Raw genomic sequence first — 25,576 nt, 5'->3', positions numbered from 1 at the left:
AAATACTTTATATAAGTTGTTAAATAATTTAAAAAGGTTACAAACAAATATTTGAAGTACAATTAAATTAATTCGACAACTAATTTTTTGTTTTTGTAGAATTGTATTGGAGCGGTTGATGGAATATATATACGTGCATGTGTATCACAAGAAAATCAAATATTATTTATTGGTAGAAAAGGTATACCAACACAAAATATAATGGCAGCATGTAGCTTTGACATGCAATTTATATTTGTTTGAGCTGGGTGGAAAGATAGTGCACATAATACAAGAATATTTCATTAAGCCATTGACAATTCAAATATACAATTTCAGAGCCACCAGAAGGTATTGCGAAAAAAAATAGGGGTATTGTTCAATTTGAATTTTTTTTTTATATACAATAGGAAATAAGTTTTGTACAATCATTATTTTGATGCAAGGAAGTATTATCTCGTTAATTCGGGATATCTAAATAAGTACGGTTACTTGGGTCCATATAGAGGGGAGAGATATCATCTACTAGAATTTCATCGACGAGGATAACCACAAAGTCGGGAGGAAATATTCAAATGTGTTCATTCATCGTTATGATGTGTAATAGAACATACATTTGAAGTTTGGAAGAAAAGGTGGAGAATCTTGCAAAACATGCCTGAGTTTCCTTACAAAACACAAGTTAAAATTGTTATAGCATCAGTGGCACTGCATAACTACATTTGAAGGGAGTCAAGCCAAAATGTTGCATTTAACGAGTTTGATATCCATCTTGATTTTGTTCCTCCTGATACTTTAAACGATGTGGTTCCACAATCATAACCACGTGGGCACCAGAGGGCTTCGCGTATGAATTATGTTCATGATGGCATTACAAATAGTTTGATGGGGCAATAATGTTCAATTTTTTTTTAATAAAAATGAACGATTTTATTTTTTTTGTCGGTTTTTGTTTGGACTAAATGTTTTATTTCCTCTTAAAACAAAGAATAAATTAATTTATGTCATTTTTAGTCATTTTATATACAGCATCAACCGCAACCACAATTTTAACCAAACTATCATGTCATGATTTTTGGTAAAATAAAGCCAAACCATAATTTTAACAAAAACATATATTATATATGCACCAACCATAGAAAAAAAATGATTTTTTCAAAAATATTTTTTTAAAACCACAACCACAACAATTATCACAAAAACAAACATATTCTGAATTCAAATCGGTAATCAACAAATGCCCAAAAGAAAGAAATAGGAATTTTTAGTCCTAGGTAGGTCATCAAGACTACATTGACATGTTTGTTGTGTCAAAAAATCATCTCAACCCAATAGCTTAAGCTATTAGGTGAGGTCTCAAGATATGATTTATATTATTCTCTAACACACCATTTTAAGTGAAAGCCCTTTGGGCTTGAAACTTGCACAAGCCCACATTATCTTATACTTAATTTTTATTAAATAAATGGGGATGGTGAGATTGAAACTCGTAACTGCTTGGTCATCAAGGCTCTGATACCATATTAAAGAATAATCTCAACCCAAAAACTTATGTAAGGTGAGGTTCCCGGATATGATTTATATTATTCTCTAACATGTCAGTATTGCAACTTTTTTTTATTTAAAAATATATTAAAATATTATTATATTAAAAAACACTAAAAAACACATTAATTTAATATCCACCACACGTTTGAAAAAACTAAAATCAGCTCCCAAACAGGGTATTAAATTTTTTTTTTTAAATCATTTATTGTGGCGGTGGTTTGCTCTGTTATCGTTCTAATAACAGGCTCAGCGGCAGCAAGAGGAGGCAGAGAATAATATCGAAAAAACTTATGGCAGAAGGAGGGACTACCTTAGAGCATACTCCCACATGGGTTGTGGCGGTGGTTTGCTCTGTTATCGTTCTTATTTCTCTTATTGTTGAGAGAACCCTCCACTACCTTGGCAAGGTCACCCATCATCTACACTCTCTCCCTCCCATATACAACTATATATGTTATGTTGTATGATCAGTGATCAATTCATTTAATCGCCATGAATTGTTCATCTTTCTTGCTGCATATACATGGAAGAGAATTAATACAAATGTGCGCTAGTACTGATCATCCTGATTATTATATTCAATAACGTTTCTATCCCTGGCTGTCTGCAGTTGTTGAAGAGGAAACACCAGAAACCGCTCTTTGAAGCCTTACAGAAAATCAAAGAAGGTAAAATAATAATATTCATATGATTCCTATATATGGTGCGCGGGCGCGCAGATTGATGTGTAGAATCTCGATTTTGATGGTGGTGGTGGTGGTGGTGGTGGTGCAGAGTTGATGCTTTTGGGGTTCATATCACTGCTACTGACAGTGTTTCAGGGAAGAATTAACACTATCTGCATTTCTAAAGATTGGTCACAAAGAATGCTGCCCTGCAAGGACGAAACCAAAGAAACCACTAATGCCCATTTTCAGAGTATCTTTTCCTTCGTTCTTGGTGGGATTTCCCGTCGCCTTTTAGCCGAGGCCTCCTCTGCTAATTCTTGTTCCGAGGTAATCAATCACTCCTTTTATATGTTCTTATTTTTTTCATCACTGGTAGTGAGCTTCAAGTCTACAGTTATCAAAAGTAGTAATCATAAGTAATATTAATTTGGGTGGGGTGGTTAGCAAGGCATCATGGATATGATTCCGCAGGCGCCAACTGCATTTCCTTTTTCTCTTTTCTTCGAATAAAAATAGACCTCTAATTATATTATCGTGTTGTGGGGGACATGAGACAGGGCTTGGATATATAGCTCTACAATAATATAATATAATCATGTTGAGATATGGATAATTACACGTAAAACTGAAAACTTACTTTTGATTATCAGTAATATATTAGAGTTCTTGCAGCTCGGGAGACGCTCTCAGACCTCAACTGAAGTCTGAAGATGTTCGATGCTTAATCTGGATTATAATATTTGGCTTCACTTTTTCTAGTCAATGAAAGAAAAGAGAGTTTTCGGGAAGATGTAATGACCTGTTTGGCACCCTTGTTAGTAACTATTGTAACCTCTTTTTCCATAGAGACTCTAGTTCCTGTTCATTCAATTATGATTACCTTTACAAAATTGGAGTAATTAATTAGGCCTAGCTACTGTTGGGATTTGCCATTAATGGACAACCTAATCTAAGATATAGGGTTATCATTTGTCAATGGTAGTTGCACCCATCATTGCTTGCCTATAAATAGGCACCAAAAGAGAGAGCAAAAATGAGGGAGTTGAGAGATTGATAGTAAAGCCAAAGATGTGAGAAATATAGGAAAGATGTGAGAAATATAGGAGAGAGTGGGCTCTCAAGGGCAGCCAGCAGTAGCTGCCATTGCAGCACTGAAAAGAGAGAAATAGAGTGAGGTTGAGAGTTGCTTAAGAGGGGATGATTCCTCCTCCTCTATTGTTGTAAATCTTGTTCTCTTCCTATATAATCAAATGGCTTCTCCCGTTGATGTAGATGGTTTGCCGAACCACGTTAAATATTGTGTCAGTGTGCTTACCCTCCTATGAGCAATTATCAGTACATCACCGATCGAATTCCTACTATAATTGCTTCTTCTAAAACCTTCAATTGCGTGTATCTGTTGGACAGAATTTCATTAGCTATGACATCTTTGTAGTGGAAAATTCTTATTTATAAGTGCGTGCCTAACATCTTTCCCTTTTTCATCACGTTGCAGGGAAAGGTTCCAATGTTATCTACGACTGCACTGCATCATCTTCATATATTTATCTTCGTGCTAGCTTGTGTGCATGTGGTTTTCTGTGCTCTAACCATTCTTTTTGGAAGCGCTCGGGTAACTTCCACATATTCATTTGCCTTTTTTCCCTCTAATTTTTTGTCTAGGTTTTGCATTATTTTCTGATCCCTCGTATTGAACACTGTTTGTTAAATGTCTTCGCTGGTGCAGATAAGGCAGTGGAAACTTTGGGAGGATTCTATCTCAAATAAGGAACAAGATCCGGAAGAAGGTAATGCTTGTTAATGGCTTTAGTTTGCTTGTCCTTTTAGATGCTTGTTCTCCTGAGAATTTTATCATAGTTATACTGATTTAACTTCAGAATGAACTGATGTCATTCCTGTACTTTCTTCAATAGCCAACTCCTCCGTTTTGTTGATTTTCTTCTTACTTGTGCTAATGTATTGCAGCTCAAGGTCCAAAGCTCACTCATGTTAAAGACCATGATTTTATCAAGTCACGATATCTGGGTTTTGGAAAGAATTCCTACATCCTGGGTTGGGTGGTAAGTCCTTCCACAAGTTCAGATACTAAAACTAATAGAAATTACAAACACTTTTGACCTGTTCTACATTAATATTTTGATAAGGAAAAATTGCCTTACCTTAATATTTTGAATTGAATTGTGTCCTGTCTTATATCAGGATGAGTTTCTGACTCCGAGAAAACACTCCCCTATGAGTTTTTCACTTCAAAAGTGTCTGAAAAATATGAATTAGAAAATTTATCATAGCAAGTAGCTCTTAGCTGCAAAAGAGTGCCCTCTATGTGTGCAGAATTAATGGCAGTCTTGAGCGGTAAACATTAGTCAGCAGGGGTTAATAAAATTAAATAATCATGTGTTATGAACTTATGATATGTGTGGCTTTCTTCATTACAGAAGAGTACGTCTCAGAAATTACCCATCCTACTTTATTTTTCAGCATTCATTTTTCAAGCAGTTCTATGCATCTGTAACAAGATCCGATTACACCACGTTGCGACTGGGCTTCATTATGGTGAGTTTAGGACTCTATTCATGCAAATTTCTGTGTTTCTTTCCATTTGTAACATTTTTCTACAGACTCATTGCAGGGGAAACCCGAAGTTTGATTTTCACAAATACATGATGCGAGTCCTCGAAGCTGACTTTAAGAAAGTTGTTGGAATAAGGTTTGTAATATAATCTTAATTTATTCAATGTAAACTATCTTATCATGGAGAATTACATTACATTCATGCAATTTGAAACTGCTAGTGTTTTCAAAGAGAATTTCATCATTTCATTAAGTAGTAGTTCTTCTGCGCAAAGTGAATGCACTAAATTCTGGTTTCATGGCTGCAGTTGGTATCTTTGGCTATTTGTGGTTATCTTCTTGTTTCTGAACGTTTCTGGTAAGCTATTTAATTTTGTTTATCAACAACTAGAGCATCTGTTTGCATCTCTTATATTGAAATCCGTTCTTTTGGTAGCGGAGCACGCCATTTTTTTTAATGCAGCACAACAGTTTGGAATTTGATAATTGCAATGAATTGTGTTATTTTGAGTGTATTTGATAAATAGCTTTTATTGTTGTAGTTGCAGATAAAAAAGATAAGTTCCAAAAAGTTTTGATTTCCTAAACATAAGATGTGTTGTTGCCAAAACGCTTCGAGCCTGAATTATGCCTCACCTTGGGATGGCTAACTGGATACCCGTGTAGCTCATAACATGTTTGAACCCAATGGCCTGGTTCTTCATAGTGGGAACAAAAAGGGCATCCTTTTCTAGAGCCAAAACAATGTTTGTCTTGGTCAGCTCTGCATGTGAAAGTCTCTGGTTGTGATCGAAAGTCATGTGTCCCATATGATTGATAAGAACGTTCAAATCTTCCTATACCTATTAACGGGGTGGTCTTGCCACTGTTACTGTGGACGGCCATGACAACACTGTCAACAAAGTCATTTACAACATGCATTAAGCTTAAGAGACGTTGCTGCTTTTCTTGAGAGACGGAGGAATAGGCTTGATAAACTGTTGGGAGTGGATTAATTAGAAGAATTTGTCCACGAATAGCACTATAGGTATCATTCAACCCCATTAGAAATTGCATCAATCTTTGTTGATCTTGTTGTGCTCCATGGACTGTGTCGTTGTAGGAGGCAAATTCATCCCTCATGCCCTTCAGTTTTGTATAATAGGCTGAGATAGAAAGTTGGTCTTGTCGAAGACAAGTAATATCTCGCTGAATTTCAAAGATGCGAAGTACATTACTTGGAGAGAATCAGTCATGAAGATCTTTCCAAACTTCTTGAGATGTAGAGTAGTAGATCACATTGTCTGAGATCTCCAGAATGAGAGTGTTGATGATCCATGAGTGAACCATATCGTTATATCTAGACCAAACCGCATAACCTTCAGGATCAGTCTTCTCTGAAGGGATTCTGATTGAGCCATTGACAAAACACAATTTGTTCTTGGAATTTAAAGCCAGAGTCATAGCTCCTTTCCAAGTTGAATAATTGTTCCCATTCAGGGGTTTGGAAATCAAGACCAGGCCTGGATGATCTGAATGATGAGTGAAGTATGGATTTGAGAGATTTGTCTTTAAGAATTCTGTAGGAATTTCTGGTTTTTGGTGTGCTGGGATCGGTAATTTTCTTGCCAATGATAGAAGACAATGGTGGTGTTTCATTATTGGTCATGATAGCTGAATGAGAAAGGGTGCTATTATTATTGATCAGGGTGTAGAGAAGAGAAGTTGCAGGGTTTTAGTCAAGCTCTGATACCATGTAAATAAATAAAGAAGAGATTGAATTCAATGCAACGATATTATTATTGATACTGTATAACATATTTATATAAGGCGATTACTATGTTATAGGCTATTTACAATAGAAATGATAAAACTCTGCAGATCTCCTATTCTAAGTAGGAAACATAATTACAATAGAAAAGCTAATATCAACGTATCTCCTATTCCAAGTAAGAGACCCTGATCTCCCAACACGCAGAGCATAAACAAACAAACGGAGCCATTAGAATTAGAATGGAGAAAACCAAGTTCCAAAAAGTTTTGATTTCGAAAACTTATGATGTGTTAATGACAAGCCAAAACCTTTTCTTTTTCTTACTCTTAAAGACCGCCTTGTAAGTTTTGCTGATAAAAAATAATTAAGAAGGTGCCATATTCTCTGTTTCCATCCTTTCCTGCTGTATTAAATCATTACGTAACACAGAAGGTTGTGTTAAATCCAATATTTTTGGTATGCAGGCTGGCATGCATGTTTCTGGATTGCATTCATACCCTTCATTGTAAGCTGCCCAATCCTATATTTTTGCTTTTATTATGCATGAAAGAAGTTGATAGAGAGTTTAATTTAATTTATTTTTTTTATGATGGTGCTCTTTTTGCAGCTTCTGCTAGCCGTGGGTACTAAGTTGGAGCATGTGATTATCCAATTGGCCCACGAGGTTGCTGAGAAACATGTAGCAGTTCAAGGGGATTTGGTTGTTCGACCTTCAGATGAGCACTTCTGGTTCAACAAGCCTAAAATTGTTCTCCTTTTGATTCACATCATTTTATTCCAAAACTCTTTCGAACTGGCATTTTTCTTCTGGATATGGGTAAAGACACAGCACCAGTACACCGCACTTCCAAACAACATTCAGCAAATTACTACATGAATATGTGACATTTTTCACTGACTATTACAGATGCAGTATGGTTTTGACTCCTGCATAATGGGACAAGTTGGCTATATTATTCCAAGACTTGTTATAGGGTAAATTCACATCCATGTCTATTGTGTTTTCTACCATATATATTGATGCACAAGTCCTAATTATATTGCTCTGTTTCAATGCCAATTCCATCTTTTAGGGCATCCATTCAGTTCCTCTGCAGTTACAGTACCCTGCCACTCTATGCCATTGTGACACAGGTAAGTTAGATTTTTCTCAACAGAAGCTGTTGCGGTGCCTATCTGTCTCGAGTAAATATAATCCTGGACGTGTGACACAGAAAGTGTAATTCTATTTGTTTTTTTATAATGCAGATGGGAAGTTCATTTAAGAGGGAAATATTTGAAGAGTATATTCAAGAAGGGCTTGTGGGTTGGGCTACACAAGCAAAGAAGGCGGCAGAGTTGAGAAGGGCTGCAAATGAGTCTAGCCATAATCAAAGTTCCCAAAGAGGAGTCTCCTCTGACTCAGATGGCTAAAGCTGGATCTAGGGAAACTGCAGTGGAAGAGAACAAATCAGGAGAGATTGTACATGGAACTGCCTCCTAAGGAGCTACCATGGGAGTCACTCAAGAATCAATGTGTTTGCCAGCTCTCTAATATATAGTAGTACATACGTTGATAGAGTTTAAAATGTGGGGAAATTCTAAGATTTTAAAATTGAAATTCTAAGATTTTAAAATTGAAATTCTAATATATACTAAGTTGTTCTCCGAGTTTCTCTATTGGTTGTAATAGTTTTTCTCCTAAGGAGCTTGGTTTTACCAACCAAAACATACAATCAAGTTCCAAATGAAGATACGCTGAAGCATATTTAACATGTATTTGTTTTTTCACACATGGAAGTTTCAAGACACAGAGATGCTGAAGCATATCTTATCTTATCTTGGCTTGGCTTGGCTTCCACAGCCCAGTCTCAGGTCGATCATAATGAAGAGACAAAACAAGCAAGGAGGACATATCATCTTAATATTACATGAGCTAGACAAAAGCATTAATGATCCAAAAGATCCAGTTCAGTTGGGACTTTACTCAACATTATGGTCAAAACACGTGGGAGATGAGAATGCTTCGAGGAACGAAGTTAAGGTATCTGATATATGATTTTACAGAATCCAAACTAAATTAAATAAACCGGTAAGGTGAACTGGAGTGAAGAATTACATGATAATCAAGGCAAATCAGTGCATTTGTGCATTTTAATGAGATACAGAAACCATCAGGAAAATCGACCACGGGGACCTTCTCATCATCATCGATCTACCAAGCATGGCAATTCAAGAAGGGAATAAATGTAGAGCACAAAAACATAACCAGAAGACAATTAGCACAGGTATTAAGTTGACACCAAATGCATCCTATAATAATTAAATTCATTGAATAAGACCATGTTCTGCGTAACAAATGATAAAGCCAAGTATCATTTCAAAACTGTTTTCAGATTTCTCAATTGCTTCACCTGGACACTGATCAAACAAAAACAATAATAATAATAATAAAAAAAAAAAAAAACCATTACTTGAGTACCAACAGAACAAAAATTGTTCATTTTGTAAACCTAGAAGCATTACATTTGACAAAGAAAGCGAAATACTCACAGTGGTTAACCTTGAACAGGTGATATAACCACGCAATGCCTATTACAATCCACAGGTTTGGGAACTGGAAACCTATGCTCTTTCGATGCCTACAAAACCAATAAGCAAAAGTTTCACCACGAACCACTTTAGTAAATTTGAATAAAAGACAACAGTAACAGAAAAGGCAACCTTTATAGATGCGAATTCTTTCAGTGTAGCGAGTGTTGACAAGTATAGCCAATTACAACTAGGCAGGTGCCTCAAATAACCCCCCTTGGACTTTGCAGCTCTAAAAACTCTTTCTGCCAAGCCCAAGTAGCCTCATTGCCAAAACAGTATCATCCTCTATAGCAACCTCGTAAATATCAGATTCTTTGTCAATCCGTATTTAAATATCAAATGCTTGTAAGAATTTAGAGAAGCACATGCTTGACTGCAGTAAACAATAATTTATACTTGAAGATGACAATATAAATTTGGAATCAGCAGGATCTATCACAACAGCATGTCAAGAGCAATGGAAAAATCCGGCTAAGAATTCTGCCAAATCCAAGGCCATCAATATCGGTGCTAGAAATGCAAAACAATGAAGTCAATAACTGCACAGATTTTTGCATTTCCTATTCAAACCTTCATCTGTTTCCTTTATTGCACTAATTGATAAAACCATCCCAAACTTCACCAGTAATCCCTACAAGAACAAGAACCGTCTCTAAAATGGTGAAAGCGGCTGCAGTCCCTCACAACAATGTCTCTTTCAAAAAGCTTTGATATTAGTTTAATTGCAAAATGACAATCTGCGCATACTCTTAAATTCTTAATAATCCTAATTGGGGTCCCTGATAGTGTATTAATGAGCATAAAAGCAATTGCAATCTTCTCACTATGATAAAACAAAGCACTTTCCTTTTCTTCCTCTTCAATGTCTGCAAGCACATTTGCCGTGTGAGGCACATACCCTGCCAATTTCAACTTCATGGCTATCTCCACTAGCATTTTATATATTACCTCACTTTGAGGATGAGTCCTATCACCCATAACAAACTCATGGACATGATTTCCCAACTCTACAAGGCTATACCCTGGAGTTTTTCTGACTCCTTCACTAAGCATTGTCCTTCTCACCTCATGCACGTCTGACCAACGCTGCTCGGATGCATACAGATTGGAGAGGAGCACATAATCTCCACTGTCTTTAGGCTCCAACTGTAAGAGTCGGGCTCTTGCAAATGCTCCTAAGCCTAAATGCCCATGTATTGTGCAAGCCCCTAACAAGGTCCTCCAAATAACAGCATTAGGCTGCAGTGGCATATCCTGAATATAATCATATGCTTCTTTCAACAAGCCTGCTCTACCAAGCAAGTCAACCATGCAACCATAGTGCTCTATTCTAGGCACAATATCATATTGCTCCTTCATCCTTTTGAAGTATTCAAACCCCTCATTAACTATACCGCAATGACTACAAGCATACAAGACCCCAACAAAAGTGATCTCACTAGGCACCAATCCCTCTCTCTCCATATCCTTGAAATGCTCAAGAGCTTCTTTGCCGAATCCATTAACAGCCAATCCAACAATCAAAGAAGTCCAAGAAACCACATTCCTCTCAATTCGCATCTCATCAAAAATCTTGCGTGCTTCACTAATGGTTCCGCACTTTGCATAAAGGTCCAGAAGGGCATTATTAGCATGCAGATTTTTGTTGAGACCAACTTTCACCATAAACGCATGAGCCCTCCTGCCCAAGGCCAACGTTGCAAGCTCAGCACAGGCAGACAGCAAACTAACCATAGTGAATCCGTCCGGCTCAACACCTTCAGAACCCATTCTCTTATAAAGTGTTAAAGCTTCATTGGGTTTCCCGTTCAGAGCAAAACCATTAATCACAGAATTCCAAGCCACAATATCCTTCTCAGGCATTAATTCAAATACTTTGTATGCACTCTCGAACTGGCCACAAGCAGCATACATGTGAAGCAAACTGTTTTGAACAAACAACAATGATTCGAAGCCATTTTTTGCAACAAGGGAATGTATCTTTTCACCCACTTTAACATCGACCACCTTAGACACGGCCTTCAAAAGAAAAGGATATGTGTGTGTGTCAGGTTTCAGTTGCATGTGGTGGTACAATTCAATGGCTGGTTTTGGATTTTCACTCTCAGCATAGCCTCTAATCATGGTATTCCATGTGAAAACGTTTGGGCTTCGGATTTGGGTAAAAATATTGTGTGCATAGTTCATAGGGACTGAAAGGGAAACAGCAGTGTATATAAGGTGCTTGCCCATGTCTAAGTTGGTTACTGGGATGCCATGTCTGATAGAGAAGGCATGGATTTGTTTCAGTTTGAACCTGGAAGAGGCACAAATTTGCAATAGGGCAACGCATTTTCGGACAACGTAAGGTGTTCGGTTATCTGGGCAGGATGGATTTGTACTCATCTTTGCATCGTTAGCTTCTGCTAGAAAATGTAATGACTGAAAGCATGGAAGAAGACAAAACAACAATGTCACTCTAATTTCTGAACACTAAAAACGGATTGCAATGTCTTTTGGACTGCCTTAGAACGTGTGTTCTTAAATATCATTTGGAGTCAAAAGGCAACAAATTGATTTTTCTCTCGTTTTTTAGGTGAAATGAGTAGGGTTTTCAATGATTGTTATCGTTAGGCTTGAAAAACATACTATAATTGATACCTTTTCAATCCATTTGTATCTTTTACAAAAAACCTAACACCAATCATAAGTTGCAACAGAAAATGTATAAATTTCCCAGAACTCAAAGTGCAGTAACTTAGATCGTGAAATAAGTTTAACGCAGCTTCCATGGATTTATAATTTGATTTGAGATACATGGCCATCAATGCATTACAGATGGCCACTGATTATTCCAGTCCCCTCTTTATCACCAACGCATGAAAGGATTTCCCGAGGTTCTTATGAACTGCTTCAAAGCAAGCACTTATTAAATTAAGTGTAAGTATAGACGTCTGGCTCAAACCCGAACCCTTGCATCTCGAGAAAAAGATTAAACGCATCCTCATCTTTATAAGCTGCCAGCATGGAATTCCAGGTAACCAAATCTCGGGTGCCAACAGCACCATCAAACACCGTTTCAGCATCTTCTGATGAACCACATTCCTAGTATGCAGTGAGTGTAGCATTACATAAAGCATTATAAAATTCAAGGCCGTGTTCTACAATCTTACAGTGAAGTTGCATGGTTAACTTGTAGAACTTATCATTGTCAAGCAACGTCAAAAGTGGAGCAAATGTGCCATCTTCAACCATAACACGTTCCTTCTCCATCCAATCTAATTGCTAAAATGCAGTGTCACGGTCACCCACTTGCACAAAGCCATCAATGAGTGCATTCCACGAGACAAAATTACGCGTTGGCATGCCTCGAAACACATCATAAGCATCTTCAACTCTTTCACACTCCGCATACATGTCCAATAAAGCGCTGCCCGCATTAATATTCCGTTCATAACCGATCTTAACAATCACGAGCTACCCCTTTAAGTATACTTCCAAAGGTGTAGCCATCAGCTTGAAAGCCCCGCGCGTCTTTTCATTGATTTTAGAAAATCCCAAGCAGCTCTCAAGTTCCCAGAATCTACATAGGCAGTGATCATGGTGTCCAAGGTAACGGTGTCTTTGTGGGGCATTTCGTCGAACAGTTTGCAAGCAAGATTCCGACGTCGCATTTTGAGCATCGGTTGAGGATGTTGTTGGCGACGTAACTATGAGAAAAAATTCCTGGTTTGACAGCCTGGCAATGGGATATGAAAACGCTGTACAGAGCATGCCTTGTGCTGTCGATCGCTGAAACCAATGGCCTCGTTCATTCTGTGTCACGGTGACAAGTGTTTGGCTGATGTTGGCGAAATGCAAAGCAGCAAAGGTATAGTACAGGCAAGCTGTTGTTTTAGCGCCGCTACATGGGCCATGACCAAATACTAGTGAGTTTACAACGTCGCCCATGAATCGGCAAGACCGGCTATAGTGCTCTGAAGTCTGGACATTCAGTCCTCTGTAGCCTTTCTTTTCCTTTCCTATCTATGGATTGGATTGCTGCTACTCCTTTAAGGGCCCATTAGGGAACGCTGGCACACCTGCGGTGCAGCGCCACCGGCACTATAATCGCCCGGAACTGTTCTAGTCTTGCAATGCAAACTTAATCATCGATCCATCTTAACTATCGATTGAAACTAAACTAAATCCCTTTTCGAAATAATCTTTATGACTTGAACAAGAAGATCCGAAACCATATCTAAAAACCACTTCAGATGAGATCCAACCCCGATTTGGGCAAGGAAAATACTGGCAAACATATCTCATAAGAATTCAGTTGAAAAAGATTACTGTTTTGCCTAAGGTCACATCTTTCTCTTTCTTATATCAGAAACTCCCATCACCATAATCCTCTTTCCCTACAAGATAAGTAGTTAATAAAAAAAATATGATAATTCTATTCCAACATACTGAAAACAGGGACGAAATCAATATTGCGCTCTCAGCTTTCCTTCTACTTCTTTTCATTTATGCCGCATACACAATGATTACACTTGGAGCTGTTCTTCACTTTTTTCTGAGGTGTTCCACACGAAGAAGTAGGTGAAAATTATCTCTTTAGGGTAGTGTTGCTGCAAACAACTTAATCGACACCATGTCTATCTGTCTATCGTTACAAAAAGGTTTCGCATTTTCAAAGGTTTCGCATATTTCACCAGCTGCACAATTGTTTCTGAACTCGGGAGTTTTGGGAGGATTTGCCACCCTTGTCTTTGTAAGAGTTTCTGGATGCAAAACTCCTCCGCCCCCCACGAGCTGCTGCTACGGCACGTTTTCTTTGCTTGTTTAGACTCTTGTTCAGTTCAGCATCATTTTCAATTGCACTTTGATTATCTTCTTCCTGGAAAATGAAACTGCTATTAGTTTTGCACACAAGTAAAGAAGGAAAGGAAAGATAAATGTCAGGTGATTTCGTGTTATAAAGCAGCGCAAACAGCATGGCACTAAAATTTTTACAATGAAGAGCAATAAACAAATTACGTTTTTTTTTCTTTTTACCTAGAGGATCAAGTAGAAACAAAGAAGATATAGAACATGATACTAAAGGTAGTTAGATACACCCGCGCATATAAACCAACCAACACAACTTTACAATGAAAAGTACATTTGCATTAGAACACGAGGCATTTTCCTTTTGGGGGCATTTATAAAGAGATGGGAAGAAATAGAGCTATTGTTAATTTAGTATGCGGTTAAACATCCCCCACAAGATATAATTCGACATAAGGAAAATGTGATGCAGAAGAACCAAGTATTTAGTAAGAATACTTGGGATGTATTATAAAGATGCAATCAAGCTGGATCCACAGGCTCAACATCGTGAGCCAATAAGGTTTTGGACATGGGATGGATGCTAAGCCCCAAGTAACACTGTAATCCAAACCCCCAAAAAATGCATGCCGTTTATCATGTTACACGTCAGACCGATATAAAAAATTCAGCAGCTGGAGCAAACAATAATTGAAAATGTACCTTGTCGCTGTCATCTTGAATTTCAGGCCCGTTATCTTGACCTGCTTTGCAACTCCGTTGCTTAACCTCTACCCCATCCTCATCATTGTTTGAAGTTTGCTCTTCCTGAAAAGTAATTATTCTTAATAATTTAACAATCCAATGCAGGGATACAGAACAAAAACATTCTGGACAAGAGTACATAACAGTAGACAAAAATCATTGACATATTGAATGCAGGTGCGTTCCAGGAGATAAGAGTTAAATAAGCTGCAGACTGCAGGCCTGCAATTTAAATCTGGGCATCCTTCCCAAAGCCATGATATTAACCTTTTTAGAATGGTTATCTTTGCATACTTGAATCCATCAATAAATATTTTGGCTTTAAATATCTTCAACATTGATCATATAGCCACTTGTTTCCTTGTCACTCTCCATCAATTGCCCGTTTAAGAATTTTTCTTGCATGTCATGGTAATGGTATTATTATTTCTCTGATCTCTTTTGCTAAAGTGATTTATAAAAACATAAGAAGCTGAAAAAGGGTTTTGGTTTGTTAGTATGCAAAAGGGGCAGAGCACAAAGTACACAATCCACAACAGGGTCACCTTATAGATAACGAAAATCATTCTGGTTGTTAACGAAATTTTTTTCCATTTTTTTATCAACTTCAGACATTAAATTCAACCAACTCTTGATCTTCAAAGTTCTACTTTTCCAATGATTAACCATCACTCGTAAGATAAATTTCTTATCATGTCTCAAGATACCCAAGAATCAAAACACCATATCCAAATGAATCATTGCAACTCCCTAACAGGCATGGCGAAGTTCTTCTTTTCTATGCCCACAGATAATGCAATGTGTTCTTCTATCAATGTGTTCTGATGACACAACATAAAGTTTAACTACACTCAGTGATATCAAGAGGTTAAGGCCTCAGTTTGTATCGAACTTCTAAGTCAGGCCACTTAAATGGGTAGTGAAAATAAAAGCCAAGAAAAATATACCTGCTCCTCCAAGTGCAAAGAACTGAAACCCTTGACATTTGCTTCCGTCGACTCAACAAACAGTTTATCTTCAGATTCCTCTCTGTCAGAGTCTGTATCATCCATGTCCTCTTCAATGAACTGCAAAAAAATAGACCTTCATTCATAGCTGTAATGCAAAATCATTTAAGAGATTTTTTATTTGATTATACATGCTATCCCAGAACAAAAAGAAAAGTGTAAAAGGTGGAACATCAAAAGCTGAAACCCAGCACCATCAAGTGTGTACTCATAACTCCTAAAATCCACCACAAATACAAAGAGTTTCACTGTTATATCAAAGATCTGTAGTGTCCTATTTTCCAACAAGATGCGGATGAACTGAGACATTATGGAAAGAGCATCACTTGTAGCTGATGGGACCAACACTGAGACGAATGTTAAGGGTAAACAGACTAGATAGTAAGAGATAGAACCACAGAAAAATACAAGAAAAGTAATTTTCATAAAACCATCTACAAGATGACCTACAAATTTGTGCATAGAGATGGCAAATGGCAATGATTCATGTTCAAGAGCATGCAATAGAAGACTGGCTTTCAACAGAAAAGAGGCAACGACAAGATAAGCAGGGAGCTTTCCAAAGGAATTAGACGTTGACACATGCCTATCAAATATCAAAGGTTGATGATACAACACAAAACCTTGGACAGACTGTAGTCATGTTCACTTAATATGAGTTGATGATAAAGTTGGGTGAATTCCTCAAAATAGTGCACCAGCACTGAGGAAGCAGGGTACAAGAAAAAATAAATAAAACCTCCCACCCCCATAGGACAATTTAATGAAAAATGCTTCACCATACTTTCTCAATGTCCTCCTGATCTTTCCTTGAGAAGCCACTAGCAGCAAGTTCCTTGTCAAGAAAACCAGAAGATTTGGATATTGAGGAAAAGGATGGCCAGCCAGTTTCATCTGTGTCTGCATCAGAGCCCTCATTATCATCTGTGCTTAATTGAAAAGAGAGGTTAAACCTGTGGAGACAATAGAAATTATTAAGCATGAGAAACTGCCTAATGGTTAGGAAATTTTGAAATATTCCAGAAGGCAAGATGCAATCCAGAACTACCCAATTGGCAGTCTAAGTTCCAAATATCAGATTAGAAATTTAGCAAAATAACCACTGACTGACCTCTTCTGAAAAAACTTAAAGATGCATTCAACATCACGGTCAAAGTACCTGGGAAATGGGAATGTGTTAATGAATCAGTTATTGCATCCAATATATCAGTAAACTAAATTGAAATGGTTATGAAGATGGGAGCTGAATAAGTACATCTGCGCATTCCGATGAGACACAGAAACCATCTGTGGAAAATCAATCACAGTGACCTTCTCATCATCATCAATCTACAAAGCACAGCAATTCACAAGGATAATAAATAAAAAGAAAGAAAAAAAAAACATTACCAGAAGATAACAACAGCAAACAGCTCCACATTTTTAAGTTTGTATCAAATGCATACCATAATGTTAAACTCATTGAAATCACAGTGAATAAGACCATGCTCTGCCAAACGAACAATAACGCCAAGTACTGTCTCGAAAATAATTTCCGGATTTTGTAATTCCTTCACCTGGACACTGATCACACAAAAGCATTCAATAATCCATTACAAACAGAAAGAAAGAAAAAGATATCTGCATTTTTTTTACATTAGATTAGAGAAAGAAAGAGCAAGCAGCACTCACAGTGGATAACCTTGAACAAGTGACATGATCACACAATGCCTATTACAATCCACAGCATTTGGAACCGGAAACTCGTGCTCTTCCAATGCCTAACTCAAAAAATAACCAAAACCCATTATTACCCAATTAAAATACTACACAAATATCTACATGATAAAGCTAAATTATTTCTTAAGAATTAACAACAACCCAATACAGTAAAAAGCTAAAAGAACAAAGAAAACAAACCTTGCCTTAAAATAAATAGCCAAAACCCATTATCATCCATGAAAAAGTAAAACACAAATTCGACACGATAAAGCTAAATCCTTTCCAAAAATCAGTAAAATTCAAAGCAGCCCACTAAAATACAGCACATTCTTTGAGAAGAGAAAGGTTTACCTTCATAAAGGCGAATTCTTTAAGAGCAGCGAGTCTGGACAGGTAAAGCCAATTAAAACTAGAGCGATGCCTCAAATAATCCCTCTTAGACTTAACAGCTCTAAAAGAAACCCTCCCAAGCCGATGCAACTTCATGGCCAAAACGGTACCGTCTTCAGCAGCGACCTCATAGATATCCGATTCTTTACCAGTCCCCAATTTACGACCGACACTGGAAATGACACCGCGATTAACAAGGGTCTTGATGGCGAGGAAATCGTAGCCGAGGTAAGTGAGACGGAAACCGTCGTATTTGGAGGAGTCGTGGTGGACGAGCTTGTGCTTGAGGAGGTTCTTAAGGACTTTGTAGGTGCCACCGTGTTTTAGAGAGGCTATTCGGTCTATGAGTTCGGCGGGGACTATTTCGTGGTTTCTCATCCCCATCTCTACGGCTGTTAACACCCTAAAGTCTTCCTTTGAGAGATAACGTAACACTTCGACATCTAGCTTCATGTTTGTGAAAGGAATCAATCAGACGATGCCGCCGCCGTTGCCGTCGTCTTCCACAGCAGTAGCAGCCCGTAGGTCTCAGCAAGCAAGATAAACTAGCAAGGTAAAGAGAGAGACCCCGTTGCTCGCTTTTTATAGACTACTAGGTGGTGGGCTGGGCCGGGCTTTACATGCTAATAATAAAATTAACTCTATTCTAGTTTGTCAAGTTAAATAATAATAATAGTAGTAATGAAAAAGAAAATGTTAGCATTAAAAATAAATTAAAGCTTTAGCATGAAAATAAATCTAAACATTTTTTAAAAAATTTTGTATGATCTTTGGGCAATGGCAAACAAAAAGCAGGGCCAAGGGTATTTTTTCTGGGATTTTAATCAAAATCATAGTAATGGGACTCATGAATGAATCTTTGATATTAAATGACATAATACAATTGTTTAATCTTTGATATTAGTTTGTAATTTGATCTAAATCTTGATTACGGGATCTAATTTGAAAAATTATGTTTTACATTTTACATCAATAAATATTTAAAATATGATCAAATAATCAAATTACACTCCTGTATACCAAACCAAACACCATAAAATCAGAGCTTAGAAATTAGCCAACCATGCAGAGATCGTAGCATCTTGCAGTTCTTGACTCCTTTTTAGGAAATATTTTAAAAAGCTTAATTTTTTGATCCATAACAGTATTTGCAACTTGGACCAAACTTGGTTTTAATTTTCCCATTTTAAAATCATAAAAATCTATCCTCCACAACCAGCCTGTCCTTGTTCTTAGAATCCACTGTCGATTCAGCAGAGGACCAAAAAAACCCTCACGTTGCCTCTCTGAAGCAACACACACGCCTTGAATTTGTGCGTCCATTTCGTTCATGTAAAATATGGGAAGGCACTGTCTATTATAAAATATAACCGAAGACTCCAACCATGCAGAAGAAATTGCAACTTCTCTCTCATACACGACCCAGATAAAAGTTGCCCTTTGGAAATATGACAGCATTTAAAACATAAATATCTTTATCGGAGGTCACATGGTGTATAGTTTTTAAGACAAGGAATGATAAACCCAAGACCACGACAGATTAGATGAGTCTTAAGCCACTCTTACGAGCCAAATCCCAAGAGAAATTTGTGATGTTCAAAGCAACTTCGAACAAAGCTCGTCATCGGTGGCGGGCAAATGTAGCTTTCCTCATTCCTCCGCAGCACTGGCAGCACTTAAATCCACACTGAGGTCAACAACCTGTAACATGAAAGGTGGAATTCATTACAACGTGGATTCCAGCGAGGATAAAGTGACAAGCAACAAGAAAAACACCATATGCGATTAACTTTAAATGATGTGTACAAGAACTGATCACCTTTGATGCTTAGTTAGGATCTGGTTCAAATATGGCCCCAGTTCAATCTTAAAATTTGAATAGAATTTAAATACAAACCCCCAGTTTTGTGCCTCCTCCAATGGTCAAGGACAAACTTTAATTAGATGTTCCCCTTGACACAATCCAACCAAACAATCAATGGCATGCACATTGGCAAAAAGGTATACCATCCAGAGATAGAATTCAACAGTGAATAGTTTTCTTAGAAGTCAATCACGCGGCTCTTTTTACGAGTTCAATTGATTAACATCACAATTGTGTACATAACAGAATCGCAGCTATTAACGTAACAAGCCCAAGACGGTAGAGATTCTACAAAGAGTAGTTTTTTACCACAAATACTCCAACACCAGAGAGTGCAATCTTACCTTTCCAGTTATCATGGTATACATGTTCAGAACATCTGTAACAGTTGACTCAAAGTGTGTTGTGGCATCATAGCTCTGCCAAACATTAAGGAACTCGAATTAGGGTGCATCCATAAAGGAAAGGTGAAGCAACACAATCATAACTAGCAGCAGCATTCAGATAAAAAAAAAATTGCACTCACTGTCGAAATAAAGCAATTGTCCAAAGAAGGTTCATTGACTGGTTCATATCTGTCATAAATATCGAAGAATATCTCATCAACAGGACCTAGTAGGTCAATTCCAGGTTTCAATTCAGTTTCAGGATGATCAGTCTCTGCCTCGGTTGATACAAATGCAATGAATTTTCCCTTTGGAGCAACATTGTGGGTATAAGAACAGCAGAAAAGGTACCTGCTCAACACAGAAGCATCACAAAAATTTAGCACAGAGAGAGGCAATATATTTCTTCCAGCTGAGTCACCATAATGAAAGCTTCCCCTTCAGATAGACCTTTCAATTGGAGTAGGCAATTCAACTATACCCCATGGATGTCCTTACCTATAAAACAGAAACTAAGCTTTCCAAGACGGTAACAAAAATGATAATTGGGCAAACGGATTTCAGAGTATTACCATGAAAAGGCTATATCAAAGGGAAAAATACCTAAACCAGAAAGCAATAAATACAAAAATAAGAACACCTAAGCTGCAGCAGACAAGAGACTTAACTATCATGTCCTGTAAAAAAACACATCTCAAATGTAGGCTGATATATGGTAACACTAAAAATAGATAATGTTGAAATGCCCAATTATAATCCTTCAATATTTTACAAAATAATATGGGATTGGAAAGGAGAATATCTGTACAACTGATCAAGTATCTAGAACTCACATGTCTGATCTGCGACCCAGCTGCTTCTGTGGCAGGATAACCTGCACTGAATGAGATTCATCGGTGCTTGGTATTGGGTGGCTCATAATGGCAATTGCCCTTGCAACCCTACCAACCTTCCTAGCCTGTTCAAATGCATTCAACTTTCTGTAAATAATGGAACATTCATTTTTTATCTTCAACACACACACACACACACACACACATATATATATAGATTCTGGCTTCAACAACTATTTTTTTTGTCCTCCATACCTTGTTGGGTAAGTAGGAAGGATCACAAACAACTTTCTTGCACTTGGCAGTTTCCCCTTCTGATGTGACACCAGCAACTTTGCCTTCCTCGTCGAACTCTACCTGAAATTAAAGCAATTTGCCACTTCCATGTTATATTTCCAGTCTACAACAACAGTCATATGCACACATATTTTTATCAGCATATATAGGGTGACGCAATTACACAAGAAATAACAAATCAAATTTCTGAAGCATAAGCAAGTACCTTGCACCCAGGTTTATTCAACATGTATGTGCCTCCATAAACAGCACTAAGCCGTGCAAATGCCTAGGTGGAACAACACGCCCAGATAAATGTCATTATTTCAGTATATAACTAGTTAGCATGTTGAGGGTTGAGACAGGTGGAGAAAGAAGGGGTAGGGGGTAGGCAGGGAGAGAGTGAGTGAGTTACCTGTGGGAGCTCTCCTAAACCATACAGAGGGTAAATATATGGTGATCCTCCTTGAAAACGGGCAAGGGACTCCGCATATAGCTATCACATAATCAGGAGGAAAATTTTTAAATAACACATAAAATAAAAAAATTCAAATGTAACAGAGATCAAAACATTCATACGAAAACTATACTTAGATTATCACCTTCATCCTTTTAACGGTATCCAGTGCGGGTTCATTTAGGTAGCGATCATCTCTATGTAGTGCCAATGCATGACCGATGAAGTCTATGGTATTGTCATCAAGACCATATTTTCTGACAAAAAGTCAACTGGATAATAAGAAAAAACTGTGCTCACCAAGTTTATTGTTGAATACAAATTGACTCACAGCAATCCAAATAATTTCTAAGATATTTTTCAAACCAAAATAAAGGTATTGAACATAACATGAGAATCCATAAAAGCTGCAGTGAGGTATTACAAAGTAGCACACAAAGAGGCATGGTAGCAATATAAAACCAGAAGCAAGAACATACGCAATCAGTTCTCTGGTAGTCACTCTAGTCAAGTCCATTCCCTCATGGGTTTTAGGATCACTGTCTTCGTAGTTCTGGACATATATGAAAAACTTGCGAGCACGGCGCTTTTCAAAAATACCCATGAGAGGAGATTTGAGTGCCTCCATATCAGTTGCGGGCACCTTGTGGACCTATTATAGAAGTCCATACCAACAGCTTTGAGTTAACAACATATCACAATAGAAACTAATGAGATCAATCAACCCCTACTGAGCTTGAACATAAGTATACCTTTCCCTTGTTGAAGACGTAGCCGCCATCCACTGCTTTGAAGTACAGATACTTGGTAACATCTGTGTGAATGAGGACACGTACAAGATTGCCATTTGCCATCATAAACTAGCCATATGGAGACACGTGACAAAAGAGCAGAGATTATAAAATGACAAGCTCAGAAACAGAATAACTGGTCAGATAACAGGAAGTGTTGAGAAGCAAAGTTGGAAATACACCTTAGGAATCATGTCAACATTATAATCCCTGCTTGAGCCCAGATGTGCTGGAGGCTTATCGTTTCCCCTGAACCTCTTCCAGAGCTGCAAATAAATTAATTCACAATCAAAACCGATCACTCACAAGAGTAGTGAGTAGCAGAAAAACAGCAAGTGATTGGCAAATGCAGATCATGAATAGTAAGACCTGAATGAGGTTCAGCGACGCAGACTCTCCCCCGTAGTAGTCATTCCTGTCCATGTGCAGGACCTGACTCAACAAGACATACACGAAACATAATCATGTTAGCATCAACAAATACACTCTTACAAGTGCATAAAACTCAATATGATCCAAATACAGCCGGAAGTTGTCAAAAGGAGAATACAGAAATCATGTACAGTTATTTGCAGTAATTCCATGCAAACAGATCCATTTCCTACGATTGCAACTCGAAAGTCAAAGGAAGGATGGTCATGATTGAAGTGAAACCCAAAACCCAGCAAACGATTCAATGAAAACCCATTTCAAGACTTCGCATAAGAAGCTAAAGAACCAGAAATCAATCCATGTTTCTCCAAAAACATCTGAAAAGTTTTCATTTTTTAAATCAATCAGTAAATAGCTCCAGTAAAGCCAGAGTGTTTGCAAATCCAGACAAATATAAATGATCGGATCAATCATGAACAATCAGCTTGATCTGTGTATGCAACCCTAATCTAGAAAACAGGGTAGAATTCACAAATCAAACGATATAGATCCATCACATACCATATTGGGAATATGGGAAAGAAAAAGAAGAAGAAGAAGAAGAACCAACCTTGAGGCCGTCAACGGAGAGAAGACCACTGAGGATGCATTCTTTGAGACCAGTGCCCAAAACAATCACATCATACTCTTCATCCATGATTCAGATCAAAATGATATTTTTTCCTTTTGGGGTTTTAGGGTTAGGAGAGGGATGAGCAGAAGCAGAGGAATAGAAAATTTAAGACAAGACAGAAGGCCAAAGGCTAATTGTTTAAATAATCCAAAGCAAAGCCAAGCAAAGATGCTTTGTGTGTTAATTCGGAAAAAACCTTCCTTACACAGTGCGAGCCATTATTATTTGACGATGGGACTTGTGATGGATAGGGTCAATACCCGATTTCTATCCATTTATATCCGACCCGAGCATCCATGTTCGTTTAGTATTTTGGGATTACAGTAACTTTTGTTTTAGCATCCATTTTATAAATATACTGTCTTAAAAAAATATATATAAATTAATTTGTTTTGATTATTTTTTTATAATTTTTATGTATTGATATTAAAAATTAAAAAATATATATTTTAATATTTTTTTAAACAAAAATATTTTTAAAAAGTACTTTATATTACAATACCAAACATGAAATTAATCACATATAACTATTTTATTACACTCGAATTAATAAAGTTTAGAGTTTATTTATATTTGTTTCTTATTTATTTTTGAAATTTTTTATCCAAAAAACATGTTGAAAAATAATATCAAACAAGACCTTTATTTATTTATTCATTTATTTATTTTAGATCAACTGAAGTAAGCTTAATATTCATCAAATTTATGCTTGTTTGAGATTGAATATGCTTTTTGCATAAAAAAAATACTATATTAATGTTTTTTAATTTTTTTTTATGGTTTTGATATTTGATATTAAAAATATAAAAAAAAAACATATGTTTTCAAATAAAAAAAATTATGTGAAAAATGCCCATATCAAGATTTATAATTCTATGTGCATATTATTCTCAACAAAAAAAAATTTTGTGCAGCAATAAAATAACACATTTTTTAAAAAAGAGATATTATTTCACCAATCAAGTTATATACATCTAGCATCTTCGTGCCTAATAGTTTTTTATAAAGCAGTGATGAAAGCTTATGCAAATCTTTTTATTTTTCAATTTTCACCTATCCATTAGTAGAACTATTAATTTGATTGTAGATGATTATGAAAAAAATAAAAAAACAAGAAGAAGAAGAATACAAGATTGTTAACTATAGAAAATAATTAAATGAAAATATATGTTGAATGATAGATGTTGAAACTTGAAAGCACATGGCAACGAGACTGTTGATTTAGACACTAGAGGGGGCAGGTGGTCTCTCACATTCTGTATAGCCTAATGCTTTTGGCTTATTGTGGAGGCTTACAGGCATCAGTTCGAATCTGATATAGCTCAGGCCCTGTTTATTATTTTCTTGTTTTAAAATTGTTTTTTAAAAAATTAATTTTTTTATTTTTTTTATTTTAAATTAATATATTTTTAATATTTTTAGATCATTTTATTGTGTTGATATCATAGTTTTAAGACCCGGCCCGGTGGTCGGCCTAGTCCAAGGCCCGGGTTCCGGTCTCAATCGGGCCGCCGGGTCAGTCGGGTCAAAATTTATTTTTTTAAAAAAAATCAAAACGACGTCGTTTTAGTAAAAAAAACAAAAAAAAATAAAAGTCAACGGGTTTGCGACCGGGTCTTGTCGGGTCAATCGGGTCTGGCCGAGTCAATTCCCAAGCGGGTTTTGGACTCCACCCGGACCGGTCCCATGCCTGGATCGGCCAGGTCCCAGGTCGATCCGCCGGGCCAGTCCGGATTTTAAAACTATAGTTGATATCAAAAATATTTTTAAAAAATTATTTTAATATATTTTTAAATAAAAAACATTTTAAAAAAATTATAATTAAACTCTCAAACAAGCTATCAACTTAGAAATATAGATATAGCTGTTAGTGGGATCATTAAGAATGGATAGCCATGGCAAGAATGGCCAGAACAGCTAGGTTCCATGGGCTGGCAAATAGCCATCAACAATTATATATATATATATATATATATATATATAAAACAAGAAATAAGAAGAGAGATATGAGTATATTTTAAAGTTTTTATGCCATTATTTTTTAAAATATTTTTTATTTTAAAATATATTAAAATAATATTTTTTATTTTAAAAAAATTATTTTTAACATTAACACAATTAAAATAATTTGAAAACATAAAAAAAAAATTAATTTAAAATAATAAGAAAATAATAATTTTTAAAAAAAACATTTCTGA

The 25,576-nt window shown here is 36.7% G+C and overlaps 4 protein-coding genes and 1 pseudogene across 6 annotated transcripts; 1 reads left to right on the top strand and 4 right to left on the bottom strand.

Moving 5' to 3' along the window:
- Positions 1–1,760: 1,760 nt before the first annotated feature.
- LOC118056107 (MLO-like protein 1) lies at positions 1,761–8,291 on the top strand. The gene is made up of 14 exons (XM_035068227.2): positions 1,761–1,934; positions 2,138–2,195; positions 2,302–2,522; positions 3,691–3,807; positions 3,922–3,982; positions 4,161–4,255; positions 4,674–4,748; positions 4,814–4,902; positions 5,075–5,124; positions 6,984–7,024; positions 7,127–7,336; positions 7,427–7,494; positions 7,593–7,653; positions 7,768–8,291. The coding sequence occupies exons 1-14, from the start codon at positions 1,818–1,820 to the stop codon at positions 7,930–7,932; spliced, it is 1,428 nt and encodes a 475-aa protein (XP_034924118.1). The 5' UTR covers positions 1,761–1,817; the 3' UTR covers positions 7,933–8,291.
- Positions 8,292–8,431: 140 nt separating this feature from the next.
- Positions 8,432–11,478, bottom strand: LOC118056104 (pentatricopeptide repeat-containing protein At4g21065). Of its 3 annotated transcripts, none has more exons than XM_035068223.2 (3): positions 9,223–11,478; positions 9,052–9,140; positions 8,432–8,713 (listed from the first exon to the last, which is right to left on the bottom strand). In XM_035068223.2, exon 1 carries the CDS (start codon positions 11,476–11,478, stop codon positions 9,712–9,714), a length of 1,767 nt encoding a protein of 588 aa, XP_034924114.1. In that variant the 3' UTR covers positions 8,432–8,713; positions 9,052–9,140; positions 9,223–9,711. The 3 variants fall into 3 exon arrangements, with proteins under 3 accessions (XP_034924114.1, XP_073261731.1, XP_034924113.1); XM_073405630.1 differs by lacking the exon at positions 8,432–8,713 and adding an exon at positions 8,790–8,919; XM_035068222.2 differs by lacking the exon at positions 8,432–8,713 and having other exon boundaries at positions 8,790–9,140.
- A 242-nt stretch (positions 11,479–11,720) lies between these two features.
- LOC118056071 (putative pentatricopeptide repeat-containing protein At3g25970) lies at positions 11,721–13,023 on the bottom strand (annotated as a pseudogene).
- Positions 13,024–13,537: 514 nt separating this feature from the next.
- LOC118056108 (serine/threonine-protein kinase rio2) lies at positions 13,538–18,292 on the bottom strand. Its single transcript, XM_035068228.2, has 9 exons — positions 17,688–18,292; positions 17,307–17,395; positions 17,081–17,198; positions 16,891–16,964; positions 16,747–16,794; positions 16,420–16,588; positions 15,576–15,695; positions 14,587–14,691; positions 13,538–13,954 (listed from the first exon to the last, which is right to left on the bottom strand). The coding sequence occupies exons 1-9, from the start codon at positions 18,177–18,179 to the stop codon at positions 13,766–13,768; spliced, it is 1,404 nt and encodes a 467-aa protein (XP_034924119.1). The 5' UTR covers positions 18,180–18,292; the 3' UTR covers positions 13,538–13,765.
- A 772-nt stretch (positions 18,293–19,064) lies between these two features.
- LOC118056109 (guanosine nucleotide diphosphate dissociation inhibitor 2) lies at positions 19,065–23,593 on the bottom strand. The gene is made up of 13 exons (XM_035068230.2): positions 23,316–23,593; positions 22,703–22,765; positions 22,516–22,599; positions 22,295–22,402; positions 22,022–22,194; positions 21,688–21,799; positions 21,501–21,581; positions 21,312–21,374; positions 21,065–21,166; positions 20,810–20,934; positions 20,117–20,327; positions 19,935–20,009; positions 19,065–19,427 (listed from the first exon to the last, which is right to left on the bottom strand). Exons 1-13 carry the CDS (start codon positions 23,400–23,402, stop codon positions 19,377–19,379), a joined length of 1,335 nt encoding a protein of 444 aa, XP_034924121.1. The 5' UTR covers positions 23,403–23,593; the 3' UTR covers positions 19,065–19,376.
- Between the last annotated feature and the right edge of the window lie 1,983 nt (positions 23,594–25,576).

This window comes from Populus alba, chromosome 17 (genome assembly GCF_005239225.2).
Source record: "Populus alba chromosome 17, ASM523922v2, whole genome shotgun sequence".
In the NCBI taxonomy this organism is placed as follows: domain Eukaryota; kingdom Viridiplantae; phylum Streptophyta; class Magnoliopsida; order Malpighiales; family Salicaceae; genus Populus; species Populus alba.
Note: the sequence above shows the minus strand (reverse complement) of the source record. Positions and strands in the feature narration are given on the sequence as shown.

Bases quoted from the DNA above. Each gene is read 5' to 3' on its own strand.
- LOC118056107 (XM_035068227.2), top strand. From the start codon at position 1,818: ATGGCAGAAGGAGGGACTACCTTAGAGCATACTCCCACATGGGTTGTG. The intron at 2,196-2,301 runs GTAAAATAATAA...GTGGTGGTGCAG, and splicing joins CTTACAGAAAATCAAAGAAG to AGTTGATGCTTTTGGGGTTC. The intron at 7,654-7,767 runs GTAAGTTAGATT...TTTATAATGCAG, and splicing joins TCTATGCCATTGTGACACAG to ATGGGAAGTTCATTTAAGAG.
- LOC118056104 (XM_035068223.2), bottom strand. From the start codon at position 11,478: ATGAGTACAAATCCATCCTGCCCAGATAACCGAACACCTTACGTTGTC.
- LOC118056108 (XM_035068228.2), bottom strand. From the start codon at position 18,179: ATGAAGCTAGATGTCGAAGTGTTACGTTATCTCTCAAAGGAAGACTTT. The intron at 17,199-17,306 runs GTGAGTGCTGCT...TTGTGTGATCAG, and splicing joins CTTGTTCAAGGTTATCCACT to TGTCCAGGTGAAGGAATTAC. The intron at 16,965-17,080 runs GTATGCATTTGA...TGTGCTTTGTAG, and splicing joins TCAATGAGTTTAACATTATG to ATTGATGATGATGAGAAGGT.
- LOC118056109 (XM_035068230.2), bottom strand. From the start codon at position 23,402: ATGGATGAAGAGTATGATGTGATTGTTTTGGGCACTGGTCTCAAAGAA. The intron at 20,935-21,064 runs GTATGGAGGACA...GCATTTGAACAG, and splicing joins CTTCCTACTTACCCAACAAG to GCTAGGAAGGTTGGTAGGGT. The intron at 19,428-19,934 runs GTAAGATTGCAC...TTCATGTTACAG, and splicing joins ATACCATGATAACTGGAAAG to GTTGTTGACCTCAGTGTGGA.